Here is a 22,796-nt window from a genome sequence, read left to right on the forward strand (position 1 = left end):
GCACTAAATTGAAAACTGATTTCAGATAAGTACAGTACAGATAATCCTGCAGCACCATCTGGTGGTGGATTTTTGTACAAAAAACAATGGATCTTTCGATGCCACAGTGACAGACCAAAAACAAAAAGATGCGCAAAGAAGTGGTCCAGCATAAATATATTTTGGGGCAGTTCCAACTCCTGCATTGCAACCCCTGCCAATGATTTATTATGCAACAGGAAAACTTTTGTGGCCTATTGTGTCTAGACTGGAATATCTTTGTATGGTCTGATGCAGTTATTTTGGTTTGGGCATTTCTCATTTTGTGCAAAACACTTGATCACCAGGTTTAGGTATCAGGTATAGAGTTGAATTTTCTGAATTCTATAATAAGAACAGTTCAATCCGTACCATTAGGAAGGAATAACCAATCCATAAACTGCGCCAGCCTGCAGGGCACTGTGGTATTGTGATATCTTGGCTGTGCACAGCAATAGCAAGGGACGGGGCCTCACAGACCGAGCAGCGGCTGATGTACGACTTTATTTCATCCTCTTCCACTGGCATCATGGGCAGGGGAGCAGTGGTTGACAGCCAGTAGGATTTGTCATTTCTGCTGGCGTAGTAACAGACGTCCCCAGGGTTGCAGTACAGGAACGGCATTGTGTTAAACTTCGGTAGACATGATCCCGCCATTCCTAGAAAACAATGCACACAGCTCCTGTAGCATTTCTCATAAGTTATTTAACCAGCTTGTTTTTTGGAAACTGACCTACAATGACATTTGGCAATGCCATGACACTGGCAGGTGCTGGCATTCTACATAACAGAGGATGATGAACATGTTACAGGTCATTTTTGGATTTAAAAAAAAAAAAAAAAACACTCATAAATTATAAATCATACCTAGGTCCTGATTGTGAGATTTTTCTTGGCCTTCGAAATAAAGCAAGCTGTATCCGTCCCAGAGTTTGCTCATTCCCACTGGGCACATTGGTGTCTGGTCCGATTGGCTGTGCTTCACTAGAAGGTACCCGAGGCTAACACTGCGGCCTGGCATGCCTGGCAAACCAGGGCTACCTGCCCGACCTGATGACCCTTCAAAAATGAAAAGACACATTTCTATTTAGAGCCCTTTCCCCAAACCCCAAACAGGTCATGTGAAACCTGACCAGCCCGAACCTTTTGTAATCCCGCCAGGCTGGTATGAATAGTCATGATGAATACATCGTTCTGCTTTTGCTGCTGTTTGTAATTTATCTCAAATTTACCCTGTACATTGAGTTTTTTTGTCTTGTTTACTAAATTGGTAGCTGGGATAGGAGAAATACCTTCCAGTCCTTGAAGGCCTTGTGGGCCAATGGATCCAACTTCACCACGGTAACCTGGGTTACCTGGCCTGCCGCCCACTCCTGGAAAACCTGGTTTCCCACTGGGGCCCATGAGACCTAGGAAGTGTGTAAGAACATTTGCATTTCACTCTTGTACAATGTATGGTATAAACAGAAAACATTTTCCCTGTAAAACATTGCTTTCTTTTCTGCAATACATACTGCTTTTGTTGCAAATCTTTTGCTTCCTGTGTTTATACATCGATATCCAGAAATTTCAGATATAAATTTCACAATGGTCCTGCTACTTTGTGACACTTAACCCTGTAATTTTATCTAGTTAAAACGCACTACAATTGTGTAGGTCCAACCCTACCTGAATCTCCTGGGGGGCCCTGTGGCCCTGACTCCCCCTGAATGCCAGCAGGCCCCTGTATTCCATGCGGTCCAGGAGCCCCCCGCTCTCCTGTAACCCGCGGGGGTAAGGGGGCTGGCCCCGGAGACCCTGGGGGACCTGCCAAACCTGCAGTGCGCAAAGAGGACAGGTTAGTGTATGTTCGTATCAGGGGCTTTCATGGAATACAAAGGGCAACTTGCCCCCTTCTCTTTTTTAAATATTTGTTTTACAGTAGCCATATTTTATGATGAGCGATGGTGAACCTTATTAAACTTTCCATACCTTGTTATTATTCATATGATGCATTAACTGATTGTCACTGTAGCATTAGCTTCTGTCACATACAGTTATTTGTTGCGTTGCAATATCAATGTTTAGGCCGCAGTGTACACACTCAACGCTTTAGGATTCAGAAAAGTTAATGGGACTTTACCAGTGAGTCCTGTATCGCCCTTTGGTCCAACTGGCCCCCTGTCTCCAAGTAACCCATCTCTGCCAGGGAATCCCATCATGCCTTGTTCACCTTTCTGACCTTTTTTACAACAGGTAAATATACTTCAGTGACTCTGTGTCATATTTACCTCTATAAGCACACATTCAAAACCTGATTACTGTACTTCAGAACCTCAGCACAGTGATGATAGACATTTTCAGACTGAACATTATCAAATATTTTCAGAGATACACACATAAAAACACTTCTCTGGATGGAATCTTGCCTTCAGTGTTAAAATAATAACAATAACAGTTTTAGCACTGCATGCTCTTAAGTAGGCATTGGTACTGACTGTAAGATTACAAGAGGATTTTTTGATACCTTTTATCCCAGAGACCCCATTGATTCCAACTGCTCCTGAATACCCTGGCTCTCCCTTCATGCCCGTGGGCCCGTCCAATCCAAAAGGTCCTGGGTCCCCTGGTTCTCCTTCTGCACCGTGCAGAGCTGGCCTGCCTGGAACACCTTGAGCCCCGGGGTAACCTGCACAAGAAAGGAGGTTAGTCTCTACTGAAGTGTGCACTGGTTTTAAAAAATCTATATTTAACTCTGAAGACACGTTCCTGTTGGCATTCTTGTCTCTCACAGGGACTATGTCCTGGTAAGCAGCAGCTGTTTTGAATGTTCGCAGTGGTCAGGAATAACTGCACATTGGACTTTGAATTAGTTATGGACGAGGGTTGTTAAAGTACCCCTTCAAATGAAATTTGAATGCGCTTGACTGAGTAGAGAATCAGTAGTCACGCTAATTATTTCATTTACAGCTCCACATATCAGCAATATCTATTATTCTTCGACACACAGCTATATATTAAATATGTGCACTTTATTTAACTAAATATGTTAAACTGCAACCTCTTATTAGGAGGCTTTGAATTACAGTAGCAGTACCTTGACGCCCCTGTGGTCCTCGAGTGCCCATGTCCCCCTTCAACCCTGCTCTGACGGAGGCACCTGGCAGTCCAGGTGGGCCTTGAAGTCCTGAGGATCCCATCGGTCCTTCATTACCTGGTAATAGCAAAGCAGGAACAAAAACCTGATACACAGAGAACATGTGTATAAATACCACCCATGAAAAACTGCTACCTTACATCCACAACATGTACAACGCTACCTCTAACAAATGCTAATTCATAGTTCAATCAGAACTGGGAAAGCGCCTCCCAAAATTGTCTTAAATCCCAAGCCAAGACTATAATAACTACTAACAAAGTTTCTTCAAATAGCCTTCATTAGTGCAGTCAATCAGAGGACAGAACTTCTGCAAGAGAACCCCAGACCTTTGCTAGTTCTCATAGATGGGATGCTTACTAACCTGGGTCGCCTCTTGTCCCCCTTAGACCTGGAACTCCAGGCACCCCCGGCTCGACACTGGGAATTCCGGGCTCCCCCTTCTCCCCTGAGGCACCAGGTATGCCTTGAGAACCCCGACCATCAGCACCTGGGGCGGAAAGACAGACGTGCTGTTAGCAAATAACATGGGCAGAGCTGTGTGCAAACACAGTCAGAAAGCACTGTAAACGAAACCATGGCAGATAGCAGAAAACATAAAGCTTCCACAGAATGGCACTTACAATAATTATGTAAAACAGTGTTCAGATGAGTAGAACAGAAACATACCTGTTGACCCCGGTAATCCTTTCTGTCCAGCCAGACCATCAAGACCTCTTATACCTTTAATACCTGGGAAACCTATAGAAAGCAGCATGTTATAATGTAAGTTCTTGTTGGGACACACACACTGTAGTGGTACTATAGCTGTGGGATTCAGCAAGTGCAATGTGTAGTGTGCATCTAAGAGACGGAGTGAAAAACATCTGCTTGTAAATGTAAGTTCGTATTTATGTTGTAACTTTAGGCATATAATTGGGGCTTCTGCACAATCGATAAAACACCCCCGATACAAAACAAAAATGAAATGGGCGTATAGCTGAAAAACACTGGAAATGGTTACTCAATTCACATTGACTTCACCCCTTTCCAATTTAAAAAATAAAATAAAATAAAAAAGAAACTACCTTTCCCAGTGTAGTTGGGCAATGTCCCTCCTTCCTGACTTGTATCTATCATTGATTCGTTCTGGATACTTTAAACCCGCCCCAACTACTGAGTGGCAGGAAATGCCTGACACACAAAACCCCAAGAATGTGCCCGTAGCCATAGGGATTTTTTTGTGGAAGATAGCAAATGAATGAAGGTACAACTTAAGTGTGCAAACACTGTCGAATTAAGGTCTCTAAACACCAGACATGATGCGATTTGTCTTGCGATAAAATGGTACTTTCACTGCGACACCTTTCATATCCGTGGCGATGGGCACGCGCGATGTGATAGGTGACTCTCCTCTGAAAAATCCTGTTATACAGCTAGTACACATGTAAAATACATAATAGCTTTTAAGAATCACTTATTTCAGGAAAGGTAAATACACAAGCTATATTCAGTTCCCTGGAAAAGGATGGTCAGAGGTTCTCCCTCATCGCTGTGTCTTTATCATTTTTGTGTCCTTTATTGTACAGCTCTGGGTATTTGGACACTGCAAGAATTACTTTTTCTTCCGCCATTGTTTATTGTGTGCGAGGCTGTTCCTCATTGGCCAGTTCCCTAGCTGCCGTGAGACAAAATCGCAAAAATAGGCACTAATCCTATTTTATTTCCTGCATCGCTTCAGTGTCGTCCATTGCCTCGCAGGCAGTGTGAACGGTTCGTATCAACAATGCATGTTCTATTTTTTTTGTTGTTGTGCGGTGTGTCGTACGACACATTCACTTATCGCATCCCGTCCATTTATTACAATGAGCACATTTGTGTTTTAGGAAGCGAGCTGATACATAATATACTGTTTTTTCTCAAGCAGGACATCAAGAGTTAGACCTTAAACCCAACCATAATATATATTTGTACAATCTGCAGTACGCTCATACCTCGATCGCCTGACAGTCCGTAATTCCCTGTGGTTCCTGGCTGGCCTGGTATACCGGACGCACCCTTGGCGCCTTGATTTCCTGGAGAACCTGTCATACCTACGGAGCCTGAAATCAATACAGTCAAATTGCATTAAAAGCATCTGCACTGGCACAGCTGGGAATTACATTAGTACTACAGCTTAAGGTCTTGGGCTACTTCAGTTGTTCTATTCTTGGGATTACAAAAAAACAGGTCTAAAATAATCAAAAGGAACATATTAAATTGGATTAAATACTCCCCCTGCATGTTAATGAATGAATGAATAATTATGCGAATAGTAAAATTAGTATGAAAAAATCAAGTGAAACCCTGCACTGCAGAAAAGCCTATTGGCTCCATGCTAATGGAAATCCCATACATGTCTATTTCATACCTGTTTGTCCTTCATATCCAGGAAGACCCTTTTCACCTTTCATGCCATCAATTCCTGAAAAGCCTGGATTTCCATGGTCTCCTGGCTGCCCTGTAAAACCTGGCCCTCCTGCAAAAATAAGGCTTTCAATATTTCAGCACCAAGTAAATGGGACAATAGCTTGCTTAGATCTCTCCAGCTTTTTCTGTGACCTTGTCACTTAATGTCTTAATTAGTCAACCATGCATTTTCTGTGAAGCCTAATATTCTCAGCTCTCAGGAGCTAGACCTGTTCAGTACATGGATGGGTATGAATGTATATTAAAAATGACAGCTATCAGTAACATGAAAAACATCTTGATCCAAAGAATGCTTTTTTTTTTTTAAGCAAGCTTCATCACATTCCGTCAAACTGAACTCTACATATATGAAGAAATGTGTGACAAACAGTCGGCCGGACAGACAAACAGCCTTCATATGGATATACCCCCAGATCACAATCGCATGAGCGGTTATCTAGCTATATGCAGAACTCTAAGTGTGACATACATATGTACTTTACATGCTAATAGTAAAACTGGTATAAAACAATCAAGTGATATCCTGCACTGTTGGCTCTTCAATATCTTCACTTTAGGAGTTTGTAATGTTGCTTACCTGCCAGCCCTGGATCACCTACTTCTCCTGTGTGACCCGTAACGCCAGGTAAGTCAATCCTTGGGCCAATGTCACCTGTAAAGGAATAGATTTATGTATAATGCTATCATTAATTACGAAAGATACATATCCCTGTATAGACAGCTTAACTATGAAACACTGGGACCTAGTTTCAGTTTCTGTTGTAAACCGGCATTAATCAGTGTTCTTTATGTTAATTAACAAAACTTTAGACACAATAGAGAACTGTTAGCAACATCCAGCAACAATGTTAAGTTTCACAGGTAAAAAAAATCAGTTGGTGAAGCAAATGAGCACTATAAGAAACTGAAACATCTTTAAACAGTTGTGTGGCGGCCAGACTCGTGTGTTAAGATAATGAACCTGTGAAGAAAAATTCAATCTGTTTTATGATTCTTTTGGGGGGTGTTTTTAAGCCAAGGACAATCAGTCAGAATTCCAATGTAAAACTAGAAGAAATCAAACCAAGTACACAAACACCCTTTACACACACTGAAAGCAATTGTTAATTTTGTTTTATTTGTGGTCTTTAAAATGTGTTAAGTACACCACACCTGCATCCCAAACCTGTTTATGTATGCTTTATGGCTTTATTGGGACTTTTTAGTTTTTTGTACATTTAAGATTTAAATCATTAGTGTGAACATGTGTACAATTTTAAAGCAAGTTAAGACATAGATTTTCCACTAGCATGCAAGTTTCACCTATGCTTTTTTATTTTTTTTGTGAAACCCGCATGAAAATGTCTGAATCACAGTGAAGTACTTGAAGCCTACCTTTGCTTCCCTTCAGCCCAGGGTCACCTGGAAAACCGTGGTCCCCTGTTACACCTTTTTCACCCTTGAAAAGGTATTGAAAAAAAAAGAACAATGTTAGCTATTGATAATTTAAATGATCCCCCTGCTGCTCCGGTAAATCCATCTCAGTTACATATGTGAGCAGGAGGATGATGGGATATGTAGTTCTGAGAGGTCCATGCAGGTACATGTGCAGCCATCTTGAGTCAGTGAATGCAATTTAAAAGTTTAAAAAAGTGGTCAAAATGTAAAAAAAAACAAAATGTAATTAAAACAATACACACACCTTACATAAACAGTTGTAGCAACACATGGGAACATGTAACACAATAAAATACAAAGGTCCTTATGTTCCCTTTTAAGGTGCTTTTTCTTTGCTCTATGCCTTTTTGGGGCTTTGTCAAGCATTATGTTTTAGAAGGTAAATTCAAGGGGGGCTCCCGAGTGGCACATCCAGCAAAGGCAGTCCACATGGATGTGCCCTATAGCCTGGGGATCACAGGTTCCAGTCCAGGCTATGACACAGCAGACCAGGAGCTCCTAGGGGGTGGCACACAATTGGCCAAGTGCTGCCCAGGTAGAGAGGGCTTAGGTCAGCAGGGGAATCCACAGCTCACCACACATCAGTGACCCCTGTGGCTGATAGGGCACCTGTGGTTCTGCAGTGGAGCCTCCAGATCTGCATTGTTCTCCAGCACTATAGGTCTGGTGGCCTCACTGTGGATCCACAGTGCAAAAAATGACAGATTGGCAGGAGCACATTTCAGAGGTTGCAAGCAGTGAGCCAAGGATACATATAATAATTGGGCACACTAAATTGGGGAGAAAACCAGGGTAAATTGAAAAAAAAAAAAAGGTGGTAAATTCATATTCATTCATCATCATTGTTCTTTTGAATGCGAAACTCAGCAAACACTCATTTACTTACTTAATTCCTGCAGCTACACCAGTGCCTACTGAAAAGATAGTGTAATTTCTGTATATTATCACAAGAACAAGCTATCAAGTTAATGTAGAAAACATTATAATACGCTGTTATGTACATGAAAGCAATTGTGAATAATTGCTTTTTAGAATGTTTTATGATTTATGTATGATGTATAGTTCAACAATTTGCCACATTCAGGCAGAATGGAATAGGGGCAGTGAGCCCAATTATCAACAATTCAAATATGTTTTAAAGCCCGTTTTTACTACATTTAATAAAATGTGTTCTTTACTTACCCTGTCTCCTGGCATTCCTGGAAAGCCACTGATTCCTTCAGGCCCGGGGGAGCCAGGGGTTCCTCTGTACCCAGGAAACCCTTGAGTGCCTGTGGTGCCTTTAACACCCTTCACATCACTGGGGTTCCCAGGCAAGCCGTGCTGACCGTGCTGGCCTGGTACCCCCGGCATCCCTTTAAGGCCTTTGATACAAACACAAGCCACCAACACAAAACTTCAGAAACCAGACCTTATAATGCTACTGTACACGCTTGCAGGTAACAGTTGAAACACTGGTTAATTTAACATTTCATCAGCATTACTATTTCTACACAATTGGAACAAAACACAAGGACAACACTTGATTACATGTTTCTAGTCCTTGAAGCAGTTGTAATTTATTTGCATGACAAAATGTAATTTTTTTATATAACTGTCAGGTAAATGCACAAGTCATTTCATGACGGTGTGCTTCCGATGGCATGACACCAATTTTTTAAGTAGATTAAAAGACTGGTGCAGTTGTGACGAAAACAAGAGTAGTAAAGTTCAGAGCCTTCATTCTGTAATGGCACTCACCTCTTGGTCCAGTAAATCCTTCACTCCCTGGATTACCAACATCACCCTTTTCACCCTTCATTTCAATTATTGTGCTCAGTAGGATGTGTGGCTTTTCACCAGGGGGTCCAGCTTTACCGCGATCACCTTCAATGACAGGAAGTGTCATTTAAATACATACTGTATTTAAACATGAAGGTAACATGTGTAGGTGTGACGTCTAAATTATATTTTAGATAAAGCCTTTGACCAATCCATGAAAAGTATAAAATCAGGAACAACTGACATCCCATTTAATATCACTGTCGGTCCTGTAATTGAGTTTCTTTTGACATTGAAAAAGAAAAATAAGTATATATTTTTAACAATTATTATTGATTGCATTCATTATTTTTCTAATAGTAAATATTAGGGTGTATGGAGACTGGCCAACACCTGCCAATAATGGAACATGAAACCTGCCAAGCAAATTACATAACTAGGCAAATTATACTGTAATTGTATGGCCTATAATCAGGCCATAACCACCTTTGCATTAGTACCTTGCCCTGTTACTGAAATTGGGCCAAGACACAAAATAAGGGTATAGGATCCTATCTGATGTCCCCTAAAGTTTTATGCACAGTGAAGGGAATTTAAAGTTCCAGATGAGGTCCTAACATCTGTCACACAGGGAGTAAATGATAAGGTAAATGGACTTCATCCGATTCAAGGTGAAAGTAAAGTCTAGAAAAATAAAATAAAAAATCTATAAAGAAATAAAACACATACAGAACTTGAAAAAATGCTGTTATGAGAATGAGTTTAAACTGGAGACAAAAACAGAAATCTTAGCCATGATAATGATTTCATATATGTTAAAAAAAAAGGTAATAAGGTATTTTTTATGGTGTGGGTTTTGTTTCAGATATACTCTTTGTTTTTGTAAATAATGTAATGGTATGGTTTTATTTTAACACTTACCCTTTTCACCTGGCTTTCCAACTTCACCTTTTTTTCCAATCTCCCCAGGAAATCCAGGCTCCCCCTTTTGCCCTTCCAACCCCATTACTCCTTTCTGGCCCTGCATTCCGTTGAAGCCTGGCATTCCCTTTGATCCCTTGACCCCTGAACAGAGGAACATGATCTCATCATGTAATAGTTTGATATGCAATTCAAAGCCACTTCATTCAGACTAATTGCAGAGTACTCAAACCTCACTAAAGTTATTAGCGCACATGATGGAGCAATACCTGATATGCTTTGTTTTTTTTTTTTAAATAAAGTATCCAAAACATTACATTTGTTTGAAAAATCAGTATTTACTAATCAACATTTTTATTACTACAATAAGTAAAAAAGTTAGGGTTAGGGCTAGTAAAGCTGCATTTAAAGACTTTTACATTTATTTGCTATACCTTAGATTTAACCAGTTCTAAACAAACTCCTGGACAGTCCAACCTCATTTGATTACCTGTGTTTATCAACTGCCTAAGCTTGAGCCCTCCTGTGACATAAAATAGATCAATGCAATACCAAACTGGTTTATTTGCTCAGTTGTTAGGATTAAATCACTTCCTGTTTACCTTTTTGCCCAGGAAGGCCTGGAAATCCATCCACACCTGAAGCACCAGGGTTGCCAATATGGCCTTGTTGCCCTGGTGACCCGGGACTCCCTGGGGATCCAGGGACACCTTTCATTCCGGCAGGACCTGGCGGGCCTTCATCTCCTGCTTCCCCTCTCTCACCAATCAGGCCTGCAAGATTGACCAAAACAAAAGTGGGCACTCAGAATTAGTGCATAGACTGAAAAATCCTATTTTACTCAATTTTGCATGTTTGAATCAGGAAAAGGTTTTAGTGTTTGCTCTGTATTTTTAGTCACTATTAAAACCAATTGTACATTGTAATTTGTCTGCCTTTTACCGATACAATTGGTCACAGTAGTGAATTGAGTTTCAGTAAGAATAAATTGCTGTGAGCTGCAGATAAAACTATAAGAAGGGGAGAGTACTTTAGAGACCGCTTATTAAACAGCTTTAAATGCTGACTTACCTGGTGGCCCAGAGTAGCCGAATGCTCCTGGAGGGCCTGGATATCCTTGCTGTCCGGGGAATCCTTTTAGCCCTGCCGGCCCTGGTTGGCCTGACTCTCCCTGCAGGCCAAAAGTACCCTGCTCACCTTTATAGCCTCGGATACCAGGCATGCCCTCCATTCCTGTAAGGAAACAGACACACCAACATCACAGTCATTAAACGTTGTTTTTTCTAACACAATATAGTCTTGATAATGGTATACCACTGGCTCCACTTAGTATGAGCTCTTTTTATTTACAGTTAATTGGACTGTTTCCTCAAAAGCTTCTTTAACCTAGCAGTTTACCTTTGAATCCTGGCAGCCCTGGATCTCCCGACAGGCCCTTCTGTCCGATCTGTCCTTGAGGACCTTTTTCCCCTGGGGCTCCGAGTGCGCCTCCCAGGACCTCCCCATGGGCCCCCTTCTCCCCTGGCTCTCCCGGCATGCCTGGGTAACCCGACCTCCCTGCGGAACCCCTCTGTCCAGGACGGCCCGGCAGGCCTGAATCTCCACGAGGTCCGATAAAGCCTGCATGTTAAGAAATAAGAAAACCACAAACACAATTTGAATACTATGGCTTAATTATCTTCCTTTGCCATTTATAGTACTACTTCTGCTTTGGGGAATCTACATTTTGACCACTTTTTTAAACTTTTAAATTGCACTCCCTTTCCTCTAGATGGTTTCACATGTACCCACTTCATGTATCCAAATCTCTTCTCAAACCTCAAAAGTCAAAAGTTATATCTATTCCCATAGCTTTATTTTTGTGACGATTGCTAACTACAAGGTTACTAATGCTTGAACCATGCTCTGAGTTTTCCCTTCACAGTACCTGGTGGTCCTGGCAAGCCTCCTACACCTGGGTCACCAGAATGGCCTTTGAGTCCGTCGAATCCTCTCTGGCCAGGCAGACCTGGTAACCCTGCTATACCTTTCCAACCTGAGGTGGAAAGGGACATGTTTTAGACATATAATAACACTATTACAGTAAAACAAATACAAAAAGGTTACAGCAATTCATTTACACTGCCATTACTTCTTTGTCATACTTCTTGCAGCAAATGGTATATTTGAATGGTATATAATTTACGGGGACTCAAAGGTTCATATTTGTAAGAACATTATTCTGTGTAGTCACTATAGGAAGGTGGTCTTTGAGTACAGTATAACATTATGTGTATGTATGGCATGTAGTAAAAACGTGTATAAATGCTACTCAGACCTTACCTGGGAAGCCTGATTGTCCTGGTGGTCCTGAAGGGCCTGGGGGACCAGGTGCTGTGAGGTCACAGGGTTCTCCTGCAAACAAATTCACACCACTGAGATTGAGCTGTTGTTAATTTCAGAAATCGGCTCTGTTTCTTACTGCAAGTACTGTACCTTCAAATGTCATTTATTTAATAGCTAGTGCCATCTAGAGATTAAGTCTCTTTATGTTTTGCTGGCAATACACAGCTGTGCAGTAGATGGTGCTGGCGTTTACTAACATATGGGCTCTATCCACACTACATAACCGATCTCGAGAACCGTACTCGAAACCATTCTAATGAATCCAGCTCAAACAGTCTGCACTGAAGTACCGTTTCATGTTTAGTCGGGCTTAATCCGTACACACCCTATTAAAGTAGTTCAGTTACAGTTCCTAGCAGCGCAATGAACAGTGGAAATGAATACGATAGTATCCCACCATGCACTGCATTTTATTTTAAAAGAATGTGTTATATATCAATAGAGGTCCATATTGCTAAAAAGAAATAAAACAAGTGTTCTGGAAAAAGTAAATGCAAACACACATGTAGGTCTTGACATTTTCAGGTTTTACTTTTAATCAGGTGAGGTCCTTTTAAAAAGATTGAGCTGATTCTGTTTCATAATTAAACTCACAAAAAGCTGTTTTTTAAAAAAAAAAAAAAAAAAAAAAACTTTGTTTTTACCTCCATATCTTGCCTGAGACTAATTCTGGTCCCCTTAATTTTATTTCAAACATTGCTGATAAATTACGTGAATTGTTTATCCACGATCCCACTTTTAACTCATATTTAATTTTTTGCAGTCGACTAATTTAACGTTGTGCTTTTGTTATTTTCCCCACTAGGTTAACAATGATGTCCTGACAGATTTTTTTTTTAAGCATAAAAATTAATACCTAGAGCAGAGTGTACACTGACAGCAAGCCCTTCAAGCGTCTGTTCTGAGTATTTCACCAAACATATCACAAAGCATTTTGGGATATTGGAAGATACACAAAAAATGTAGTTCGGTATTACAGCGTCCACACTTCTGATAAACCACACCACCTGATGCAGTCTAATTAGAATCTGACTCGAGAATGGCCCCTGAAGTTAGAATAATTATTAGACAAGTCCGTTTGGTTGACAAAGCATGTGATATGCGTTGGTGCTGGAGCCTGTCAAAGGTAGAACCTGACTGAGCTGGAAGTAAAACTCTGAAGTCCAGTGAAGTAAACAATTATATCAACACAATATATTGCCCGAGTTGACAATGAAAGACAATGTTTTTGGCTGGAGGCTGAGCTGGTTTAAAAAGTAAATTTATGACATTGGATTTATCGGAAGAGATATTGATGCTGTCCTAAATAGGATAAAACAATGTGGAATCCCTACAGAAGTAAGTGAAGCAGTCAGTACCAGAGTCATGAGTCATAACCTAATCCTGTTATTCTGCATTAAAACGATACAGTACAGTTTGAATGGTATGGTCCCCATTATTAGTGTAAATAACTCAAGACTGAACTGTAGCAAAAGGAAAACAAAATCATAAAATATTCACTATCAATCTTAATGCAAAGAACTATAGAAATGAACAGGTAGAGAAAAAAAATAAAAAAAGCTTTTTACAGTCTGCTAGAAAAGAGGTTTCAAACAGTGCCGTTGATGTCACTTATCAAACCGTTCCATTCCAACTACCTGCTGTGGCTGTGTCATTGTTCTCTCTCCCAGCACCGTCCTTAGCACCGCAACAGACACAGTCACCTTCCATTCGGCAAAGGAGAGAGCCAAGCAAAGCAAGCACGGCAGTTAGAGGAGAAGCAGAAGCACAAGTATGACTCGACATGTTCTACAAGTATTCAAGAAGCATTCATCTCTAGAAGAAGAGAAAGCATGCAGTATGCCAGGTTGCAAACGCTCCCATCGCTGTCTGTAAAACATCTAATTAAGATAGCATAACACCTTTTTTTTTTTTTTTGTATTTTGACCAGCACTATTTTCTCTGTTGTAGTGTCAAATAAATGTTTCAATCAAAATCACTGAATTGGGAATTTTAACACAAAGTTAGATGATGTGTCTCATTTGATTTTATCTCAATAATTATTTATAAAATAAATGTAAACATACTTACATATCTACATACATTTATAAATATAGAGTATTAAATACACGCTGTACTCATTTACAGAGATGTTTGGGTTTTCATTTAAAAATCAAGCATTTTTAGTGCTGGGATCTGAAATGTGTGGTGCCTCAGCTTAAATCCACCGAAAATAAAACAAATATTCATACAGGGACTGAGCAGAATATCAGCATTATTAGAATCTGGAATGTTTTATCTCCTCGATCACCACACACGAGAACAAGCTATTGCTTAACTTAACTGTCCCTGTTGAAGAGGCTTGACTTACCTGGAAGCCCTGGTAAACCTGCAGGCCCGGGAACACCATCTATGCCAGGATCACCTTGCAGCCCGGGAATACCTTTCTGAGACTGAAAGCCAAGCCCGGGCTGACCCACTTCACCCCTCAGTCCTCTTACACCTGGTGGGCCCATAAATCCTTTGTCTCCTTGATGGCCTTTTACCCCGTCACCCTGCAACAAACAGTAGGCCATACCATCTTAAGGAGTAAGTAACAGGGTTCTGAAAAATATAGCGTTATACGTCCCCACATGTTGCTATAACGTTAAATAACGTACCTGTCATATTATTTTTCATTGTTAACATCCTGACAGATTTCTACACTTATAACCTTAAAATCTGTTTCAAAGCTATTTTCAAAATGGCTGCTCTACTGCCCTGGGATTTGAGATCTGTCCTCTAAATCATAACAACAAGTGCTCCGGCTTTTCTATTCCGTACCACATCATGGATCGTTATTGCCGATGTCGGCAATCATTTTTACAGTTAAGTTATCAGTGTAAAAAGTTGTCAGAATGTTAACAAAGACAAGAAAAATTCCAGCTAAGTTATTTAAACAGTTCTAGCAAAACCTGGGGATGTGTAACGCTATATTTTTTTGGAACCATGCTACTTACTCTTTAATGAATAGATTTATTTAATACATGCCAATAAACACTTCTTAAAGGAACGGGTACAGGTATCAGCACACCCCTAATTAAATATTCTTAAGCAAACACTTACAGGGAGGCCTTTTAAACCTGGAATGCCATAGCGACCATCTCTGCCTTGGCGGCCTCTCTGACCAGGTGGGCCAGGCAAACCAGAATCACCCGGCTCTCCTTTAGCTCCTAAACAGCAACAACAGAGTTATTATCCAATAGTAAAACTTACTCAGAGGCGGGTCCAATCAAAAAAACACTGACCTGCTATCCCCCTGTTCTACAGCACTACTCAATCACACAAAGAATGCAAGACATATACAATCTGAAGAATCAAAGAGTTTAAAACACTGCATACCTTTTTCAGTTGCTGTAGAAGGTTCACCTTTCTGTCCTTGATTACCTATAGGTCCATCATTTCCTGGAAATCCCTGTAATGAAGAACATACATTAATTCCTCATTAATAATTAGGGGCCTGTGGTCAGCCATTGTTACACAGATTTTCTAGAAATGTGCTTGCTTTTAAGAACACCACACTTCCCACTGCAGGCGGCACTCTCCGTCAGAGTTCCGCTATACTGGGTTTTAGGTTGGCTGCATTAAACCTGCAACAGTTTAAATTATTAAAATGAACCCTGCCTGTCCTCTTGGCTCAGGACAAAACTACTGTATTTCCAGTTCATTACGACAATGCTTTCACGATCCATACATGCTTCTTAATATGTTAAAAAGTAATGTTCACAATGTGTCTTAGTGTATAAGTTACCCCATAAGTACCCTCCACCTCACAAAGCGAGTAGTTGTCACCCATGTAATGCTTCAGTCTTCATTCGAGTCTGTTTGAGATGTCATTTCACACAACACAATCAAGCACCTTACACCTCCAACCTGTCAATTCAGAATTCTTTGCACAAAAGTGTGATGCAAATGCGTCTTACCGGCAGTCCCCTTGGCCCGGTTTGACCTGGATCGCCCGAGTCTCCACGTTGTCCTTGTTCCCCGTGTCTTCCTTTTGGTCCTATAACGCCAGCAGGACCAGGGGGGCCTGCTGGGGCTCCTGAAGTTTCACATAAACATTCCCCTGCTTCTCCTACAAAAATAAGAAAGGGATACAATAATGGGCAGTGTGCATCACCAAAATACCAAACAAATACATGGAAAGGGTAACCATGACCTGCATCCAGGGTAAGTGTGACATAAGTGTGTATATAAAGACAGAAAGACTATGCTTCTCCTTAGAGATTCCCAGATTCAGACACTCTCAAGCATTTGTGATAACCAATATTCCACCCAATGGTAACAGGACAACGGCTGGACACGAAATAGCGACCCCGCACACCGCAAAAGACCGTCTTAACCACAATGCATTTGTGATTTTAGAGGTTTTAACCTCTTTTCATCTCATTTCACACAACACTGCCCTTTACGCTATTCACCATTTTAACCTTGTTATCGGCTTAGGGTTATCAAAGAGATCAGGGTGTAACAGGGGCATGGTTGGGTACGAACCGGCTACCCCACACACCAAACACAAGCATCTTAACCACTATGCAAAGGTGCCAGACTTGTTTATATCTGTGACTATAGAGCTTTTAACCTCATCTCCTCTTCACTTACAGGAGACAGAATCCGTAACGGCAGTGTATCACATAACACTGCCTGCTACACAAGCATCACAATTCCATGTATAATCAATTTAGCTGAACACGTTCTCTTTAAGACGTCAATATATATATATATATATATATATATATATATATATATATATATATATATATATATATATATATATATATATATAAACAAATTTGACTCATGAAAAATATTTCAACAAAAGCGTTAGGCTTGGCATCTTGTAAGAGACAGCACGACCAACACTACTTTTTGAAGGATAGGGATTTCCTTAGGTCACAGACTTATAGACTGATAGACTAACCTTTGAATCCCTTTACCCCTGGGGGACCCGGCACTCCCCGATCAGCTGGTCTTACAGGTGGCCCTCCAGGAAAACCTGAGGAAGAGAGAGAGCAAATCTTCAGAGCAAGTCAAACTGCAGTATAAAGTAATGCTTCAGATACCTACACAGAATATGGTTTATTAAAATGCCTTGAGCATATTTTATTGAATATTGCTTTTTAAGTAACATCTTGAAATCTAAAAATAAATAAATAAAAAACAGACAAAATCTAAATAAACATTGAGTTTGGTAGCATATGAAATATCTGATTCTAATTTTTTTAGAATTTTTTCACATTGAAGCAAGCCAATTTGTAACCTGATTTCCAAAACACAATACACTAGATGAAGACAGAATATTACCACAGTAATATTCTGATCTGATTTGATTTGCTGAGTGTGTTTGTGATAATATACATGGGAAATAACATCACTGTAGAACATCAAAACATGTAGGAGAATTCCAAGAGATATAAAACACAACTAAATTAAAGTCTTCCTGACTTACTTGTTCCTTTGAGTCCTGGTGGGCCAGGTAAGCCAGGGCGTCCTTCTTCACCCTTCGGTCCGGGCTGGGCTGCAGGAAGTCCTGGTTCACCCCTGATGCCTTTGGCCCCTTTTGGGCCTATTGGGCCTGCTGGACCATGTCTCCCTGGAAACGGGAAGTAAACATTTAGCTGAGACCTTGTAATGAACTGACATCTCAGCCCACTGAATTGAATGGAAAGGCAAGTACACAAACCATCAGGTTTCAGATTTTCTACCCTTGCCGACCTCTAGTGATTACTCTACATGGAAAGGCAATGCATATTTAAAATGATTATATATGGCCCGTATGAGATATAAAACTAGACAAGGGTTAGGGTTAAGAGAAGAGCAATGTGAAATTGTGTTCAGCCCAATATGATACATTTTCTGTTTTTTGTGAGGTCTTTAAGCATACCCTCAAACACGGGTGCCTCTAAGACTACTTAACTTAATATTCATTTTGTAAATAACAGCACCTGATTAGATCTATAGCATGGGTTTAAATTACTGTAAGATCATTTGACCTGTACCGGAAAAAAAACAGAGCATTAATGGGTCTTGCCTGGTGTGAAAGCTTGTTGTCCAGGTAACCCTGAATACCCCGGCAGACCTGGTTCACCTCTCATGCCTTGCTGACCCTTTTCCCCTTCAGTTCCTGGTTCACCTTGGAAACCTTTATCAGGAAAACAGTGTTACCATTTAGTGTCTGCCATGTGGAAGACCAAACACAATGCATTACAATAATGAATGGAAGTGTAGGACATTTAAAGCAGCACCACACAGCATACTTAACATTTGTAGATTTGCAGATTTGTCATGCAGTGTAGTTCATAATTAAAATGTTCTATAAAACAGTATTTTAATCAATGGACAAGAGGGACAGAGAAAGAATCAATCTTAGTTATAAATCTCCCTCCCGACCTGTGAGAGCGCTGTGTAAAGGGAACGTGTGTCCCGGACTGGATGGTCTGACAATTCATTCCAGGGAAAGGTGGAAGTTGGCCGTCTAGAAAGGGGGTGGAGCTACGGTACACCAAATCACTGCCCTAGAAGGGAAGCGATGTGGCAACCGTGGACTGGAGGAGAAATGGTTGCACTCGCTAACCAAGGGGATGTGGCTAAACGATCTGTTCCTTTGTTATCACTGAAATTGAACCAGTGAAGGAGAGTAATAAAATAACCATGAGTGTTTAGTGTTTGTTTGTTTTGTCCTGTCTAATTGTACTCGTTTGTTCTTATTAGATGGCTAACATGTAGAGGGAGCTGTCGTTTCAGGCCAGTACCAACCCGGACAACACTTCACCACTGTACACTAATAAATTGTATTTCACCACTTGCACGTTAACACTCACTGTGCACTTGTGATAGTGTGTGTGTCTTTGTGTGTGTGTTTCGGGACTGTGACCCATTGTTTGGAACAGTGCAATACACACTGCTGTGTATTGCCTGGGATTATTCTTTGCGGTCACCAAACCAGGATTACAAAAATAAACTTCTCTTTAGATCGTCAACTTTGTTGTCTGTCTTCTGTTTCGTAATCACATCACCTCTACATCTGTTCACTGCAAACCACTTTGCCACAGCAAGTTATTGGATAGTAGTACTCTGTGTGGAGGGCAGGGTGCCTCAATTTCCACACAAAGTTTTGGACTCTTAACAATTTGAGCTAAATAATATTCAAATGTAATCATAATTATTTAAGTTGTTCTTTCGATATATGTAAAAAATGAGATTCAGGTTGTCAGGCAGCCTCCATTTACTCCCAGATTCTGATGACATGAATCAGAAGTTCTGGTAAGTATGAGACAACGGGGACAGGCTTGCCCAGTGGTGGCTAATAATAAAGAATAACATAAATATATCCTAAACAGTCACTAAGGATCAATACAGTCAACTCTGTTGTGGGAACAAAGATAAGCAACATTTGCTTTCTAATTTGTTTGCCTCTCAGTTAAAAAGGCCCCGGATAATGCAAGCATTATTCAGATCATTACAAACTCTGAGTCACAGACGCACAATCATCTGTAGTCTTTTTATGCATTTATTATGTTCTTTAATTTTGGCACGAACAGTGTATTGCTTCAGCTAGGCGGCATCAACAGTAAATTGAGGAGACATCTGAGAAAAACTAAATGTCCCACAATTCCAGATTCACCAAATTTTTGCTACTATGTTACCATATGTGACAAAGAGAGAAGGAATTCAAGCTGTAAATCTCCCTCACAACCAAAAAGGGCGCTGTGTAGGTTTGGTGGTATGCTTTCCCATAGATGGGCTGACTGGATGGTAGGTGGAAACAGGAAGCTGGCCATTTTGGAGGAAGCGCATAGCTGCATGTGTACTGAAGAATTCACATTGTGATCAGCTAGAGGGCAGGCAGGCAGCGATTGGATATAAACCATGGCACCAGGCTATTTCCCCTTACACTGAAACGTGAATAACCAGCCGGAGTTGTTTGTTTTGTTTTGTGTTCGCAGAGTACTAGCCAAGCGGGAGCTGCAGCCACGGAGCCAGCATGGAAACCCCAGAGCACTACTCACTCTGCACATCACATCACAGAACAAACTCACACCATCCGCGCACCAATGTGGACTTTTGGGTGGACTGTATTTATTGTTTGGGACTGAAAACCCACTGTGGTTTACTCTCTGATACCAAGCTGGTAGAGGGGCAGCTTTGTTATTTTACTAAATAAACATAGACATTTTGATTATTGAATTGAGCTGTTTGGATATTCATTCCTCACCCACAACAACCTCCTCCTGACACCATCAAAAACTACCTACTGGAAAATGATAAAAAAGACATGGTGGAAAAACTCAATAACCCGCTCAATGATAACTCATTTTCCTTTGTTACCCATTTCCGTGTCCTGTAACCAACCAAATAACAAACCTAGGTCCCTGTGAGTTTGTAATTTAATTTTGAGATAAAAAATTAAAAACAGAACACAATAATTTGTCCTGTGAGAGAAAAGAATCCACATACCTTTCAACTGTAAAGGTTTCATTTCAATGTATTTTGTTGGTCCTGGGGGGCCTGTGTCACCCCTCGAACCCTGGAAACAGCATTATAAACTTATAAACATTACACATATCAAATGTTTGTGCTGTTAACTAACCTGAACAAGTGTGTCTTTTTTAACTACACAGTCATGTGACGTGAATCTTTTTTTGATAAAGTTTAAGGTTTTGAAACGTACTAACATACAAAGAAACACAATACATACAGCATAAAGAACATTTGTAGGTTTACAGATTTGTCATACAGTGTATTTAATAAGTACAAAGAGATCCACATTGACAGTATACTAAAAACAAGTTCTATAAGGCAGTATGTTAATCAATTGACAACGTAATGCATAGTGCAGAGTACTGTGTGTAGAGGGCAGGGTGTCTCAATTTACCCCAGATTTTTGTAAAGATTCTTTGGCCACCCAGGAGATAATTGTGGGAGAGTGTGATGTCAAGGAAGACAGATCTACAGGAGTTGTTGTTTATATGAACCCAAATAATAATAATACTTATTTAACATAATATTACACATAGCATAATTTTTAATTGATTATATTTTCTGTGAAAAAAAAAACAACAACTTGAGGGATGATTATTGAGAGTGTTTTAGAGATGGTAAAACCCTGACCTTCATCCCTGTGTCTCCGTCTCTTCCTGGGACACCAAGGATGCCTGGAATTCCCTGTCATGAACAGAAGTGAAACATCATTACTACACACACAAATGATAGCAAAAGAAACTCACACATGTCACGAGAAAAAAAAAAAAAAAAAGATTGGGTATTACGTCTTAGCAGATAATGGCATGTAAATGAGAAGAGCCGTCTCAATTCATAGTTTTACAATTTATTTAAAAAAAAAAAAAAGATATGATTGAAGCACATTGCTGATTTGACAGTTGTACAGAGTTACGGGTTGACACCACCAGGGAGAGACACTCGAGTGATTCACCTCTTCCACTTTCCACTGCAGAAAACGCTGGATCCCCTCTATAACAACATCCCCATAATTTTTTCTGAAAACTGACTAGCTCATTTTACAATATCCATTAAATTGCTCTTAAAGGTTACATAAGGACCTTTTTATTTTATTGTGTTGCATGTTCCCATGTGTTGCTACAACCATTTACGTAAGGTGTGTATTGTTTTAATTTTTTTTTTTTTTTTTTTTTACATTTTGACAACTTTTTAAAACTTTTAAATTGCATTCCCTGCCTCAAGATGGCTTCACATGTACCTGCATGGACCTCTCAGAAGTACATTTCCCATCATCCTCCTGCTCACGGGTAAACCCATCTCAGTTACATATGTGAGCAGGAGGATGATGGGAAATGTAGTCCTGAGAGGTCCTTGCGGGTACATGGGAAGCCATCTTGAGGCAGGGAATGTAATTTAAAAGCTTAAAAAAATGGTCAAAATGTACAAAAAAAATTTAAACAATACACACGTTACATAAACAGTTGTAGCAACACATGGGAACATGTACACACAATAAAATAAAAAGGTCCTTAGGTGCCCTTTAACTACTGTATTGTTTAGATTAACTTTGTATCTAATTCTCTGTTTGAGCCATAACATCTGGGAACTTCTTCAAATAATCACCCCTGTGGCTTTAATAGAGCTCTCTTCAGTAGTGAACGTGATCATTAACACTATGCAGTCAGATAAAAAACTGCAAATAGGAAGTCACGACTTCAAATGGATTCAGAGATACAAAGCTTTGACACCATGGAGGCGTCAGCTATATATGAGCTTTATTTTATAAGGTTTTATAGTGAGGTCTCAGGTGCTAAGATAGCAGTGGTGGCAGATTTATTATATAATACAACATCACCACTCGTGGGATGCTTAATAAAAAGAACAGTTGACTGGATTCTCACCTGTACCCCTGGGGTTCCTGGTTGTCCATCCAAACCCGACAAGCCCTAGGAAATAACCATTTTAATACCAGTTTTATGAGAGAATCTAAAACATTCAAACAATATTGCAAACCCCATGGGCACCCCTCCACCCCTTCCAAAAAAGCAACTTACCCTCTGCCCAGGGAATCCCATCACTCCGTCCTCTCCTTTTTCAGATGAAAAACTCGACGTGCCCTAAAACATTATAGAAATAATCCACGTTTAATCAGTTTCTTACAAACTGTGCGATCGCACTCCAACATGCTCTCAACCCTCTAAAAACAGCCTGA

General features: G+C 40.3%; 1 protein-coding gene across 2 annotated transcripts in view; it reads right to left on the minus strand.

Moving 5' to 3' along the window:
- Nucleotides 1–22,796, minus strand: part of LOC121328089 (collagen alpha-2(IV) chain-like) — a 75,181-nt gene that overhangs the window by 1,289 nt on the left and 51,096 nt on the right. Inside the window, exons 15-47 of one of the 2 annotated variants that reach the window (XM_041272572.1) lie at nt 22,639–22,701; nt 22,486–22,530; nt 21,236–21,289; nt 20,582–20,651; nt 18,156–18,266; nt 17,574–17,717; nt 17,046–17,120; nt 16,048–16,199; nt 15,467–15,539; nt 15,191–15,297; nt 14,457–14,640; nt 13,744–13,809; nt 12,044–12,115; nt 11,649–11,756; nt 11,120–11,341; nt 10,793–10,954; nt 10,324–10,494; nt 9,722–9,865; nt 8,780–8,905; nt 8,222–8,403; nt 6,977–7,040; nt 6,180–6,254; nt 5,544–5,651; nt 5,128–5,235; nt 3,824–3,895; nt 3,519–3,644; nt 3,095–3,211; nt 2,525–2,686; nt 2,141–2,239; nt 1,687–1,833; nt 1,311–1,427; nt 886–1,077; nt 391–677 (exon numbers count right to left, since the gene is read on the minus strand). In XM_041272572.1, coding sequence (XP_041128506.1) covers nt 391–677; nt 886–1,077; nt 1,311–1,427; nt 1,687–1,833; nt 2,141–2,239; nt 2,525–2,686; nt 3,095–3,211; nt 3,519–3,644; nt 3,824–3,895; nt 5,128–5,235; nt 5,544–5,651; nt 6,180–6,254; nt 6,977–7,040; nt 8,222–8,403; nt 8,780–8,905; nt 9,722–9,865; nt 10,324–10,494; nt 10,793–10,954; nt 11,120–11,341; nt 11,649–11,756; nt 12,044–12,115; nt 13,744–13,809; nt 14,457–14,640; nt 15,191–15,297; nt 15,467–15,539; nt 16,048–16,199; nt 17,046–17,120; nt 17,574–17,717; nt 18,156–18,266; nt 20,582–20,651; nt 21,236–21,289; nt 22,486–22,530; nt 22,639–22,701 — 4,005 coding nt within the window. The remainder of the gene's footprint in view (nt 1–390; nt 678–885; nt 1,078–1,310; nt 1,428–1,686; nt 1,834–2,140; nt 2,240–2,524; nt 2,687–3,094; nt 3,212–3,518; nt 3,645–3,823; nt 3,896–5,127; nt 5,236–5,543; nt 5,652–6,179; nt 6,255–6,976; nt 7,041–8,221; nt 8,404–8,779; nt 8,906–9,721; nt 9,866–10,323; nt 10,495–10,792; nt 10,955–11,119; nt 11,342–11,648; nt 11,757–12,043; nt 12,116–13,743; nt 13,810–14,456; nt 14,641–15,190; nt 15,298–15,466; nt 15,540–16,047; nt 16,200–17,045; nt 17,121–17,573; nt 17,718–18,155; nt 18,267–20,581; nt 20,652–21,235; nt 21,290–22,485; nt 22,531–22,638; nt 22,702–22,796) is intronic. The other variant, XM_041272573.1, reaches the window with a different exon arrangement.

Source organism: Polyodon spathula, chromosome 15, assembly GCF_017654505.1.
Source record: "Polyodon spathula isolate WHYD16114869_AA chromosome 15, ASM1765450v1, whole genome shotgun sequence".
NCBI classification, from domain to species: Eukaryota; Metazoa; Chordata; class Actinopteri; order Acipenseriformes; family Polyodontidae; genus Polyodon; species Polyodon spathula.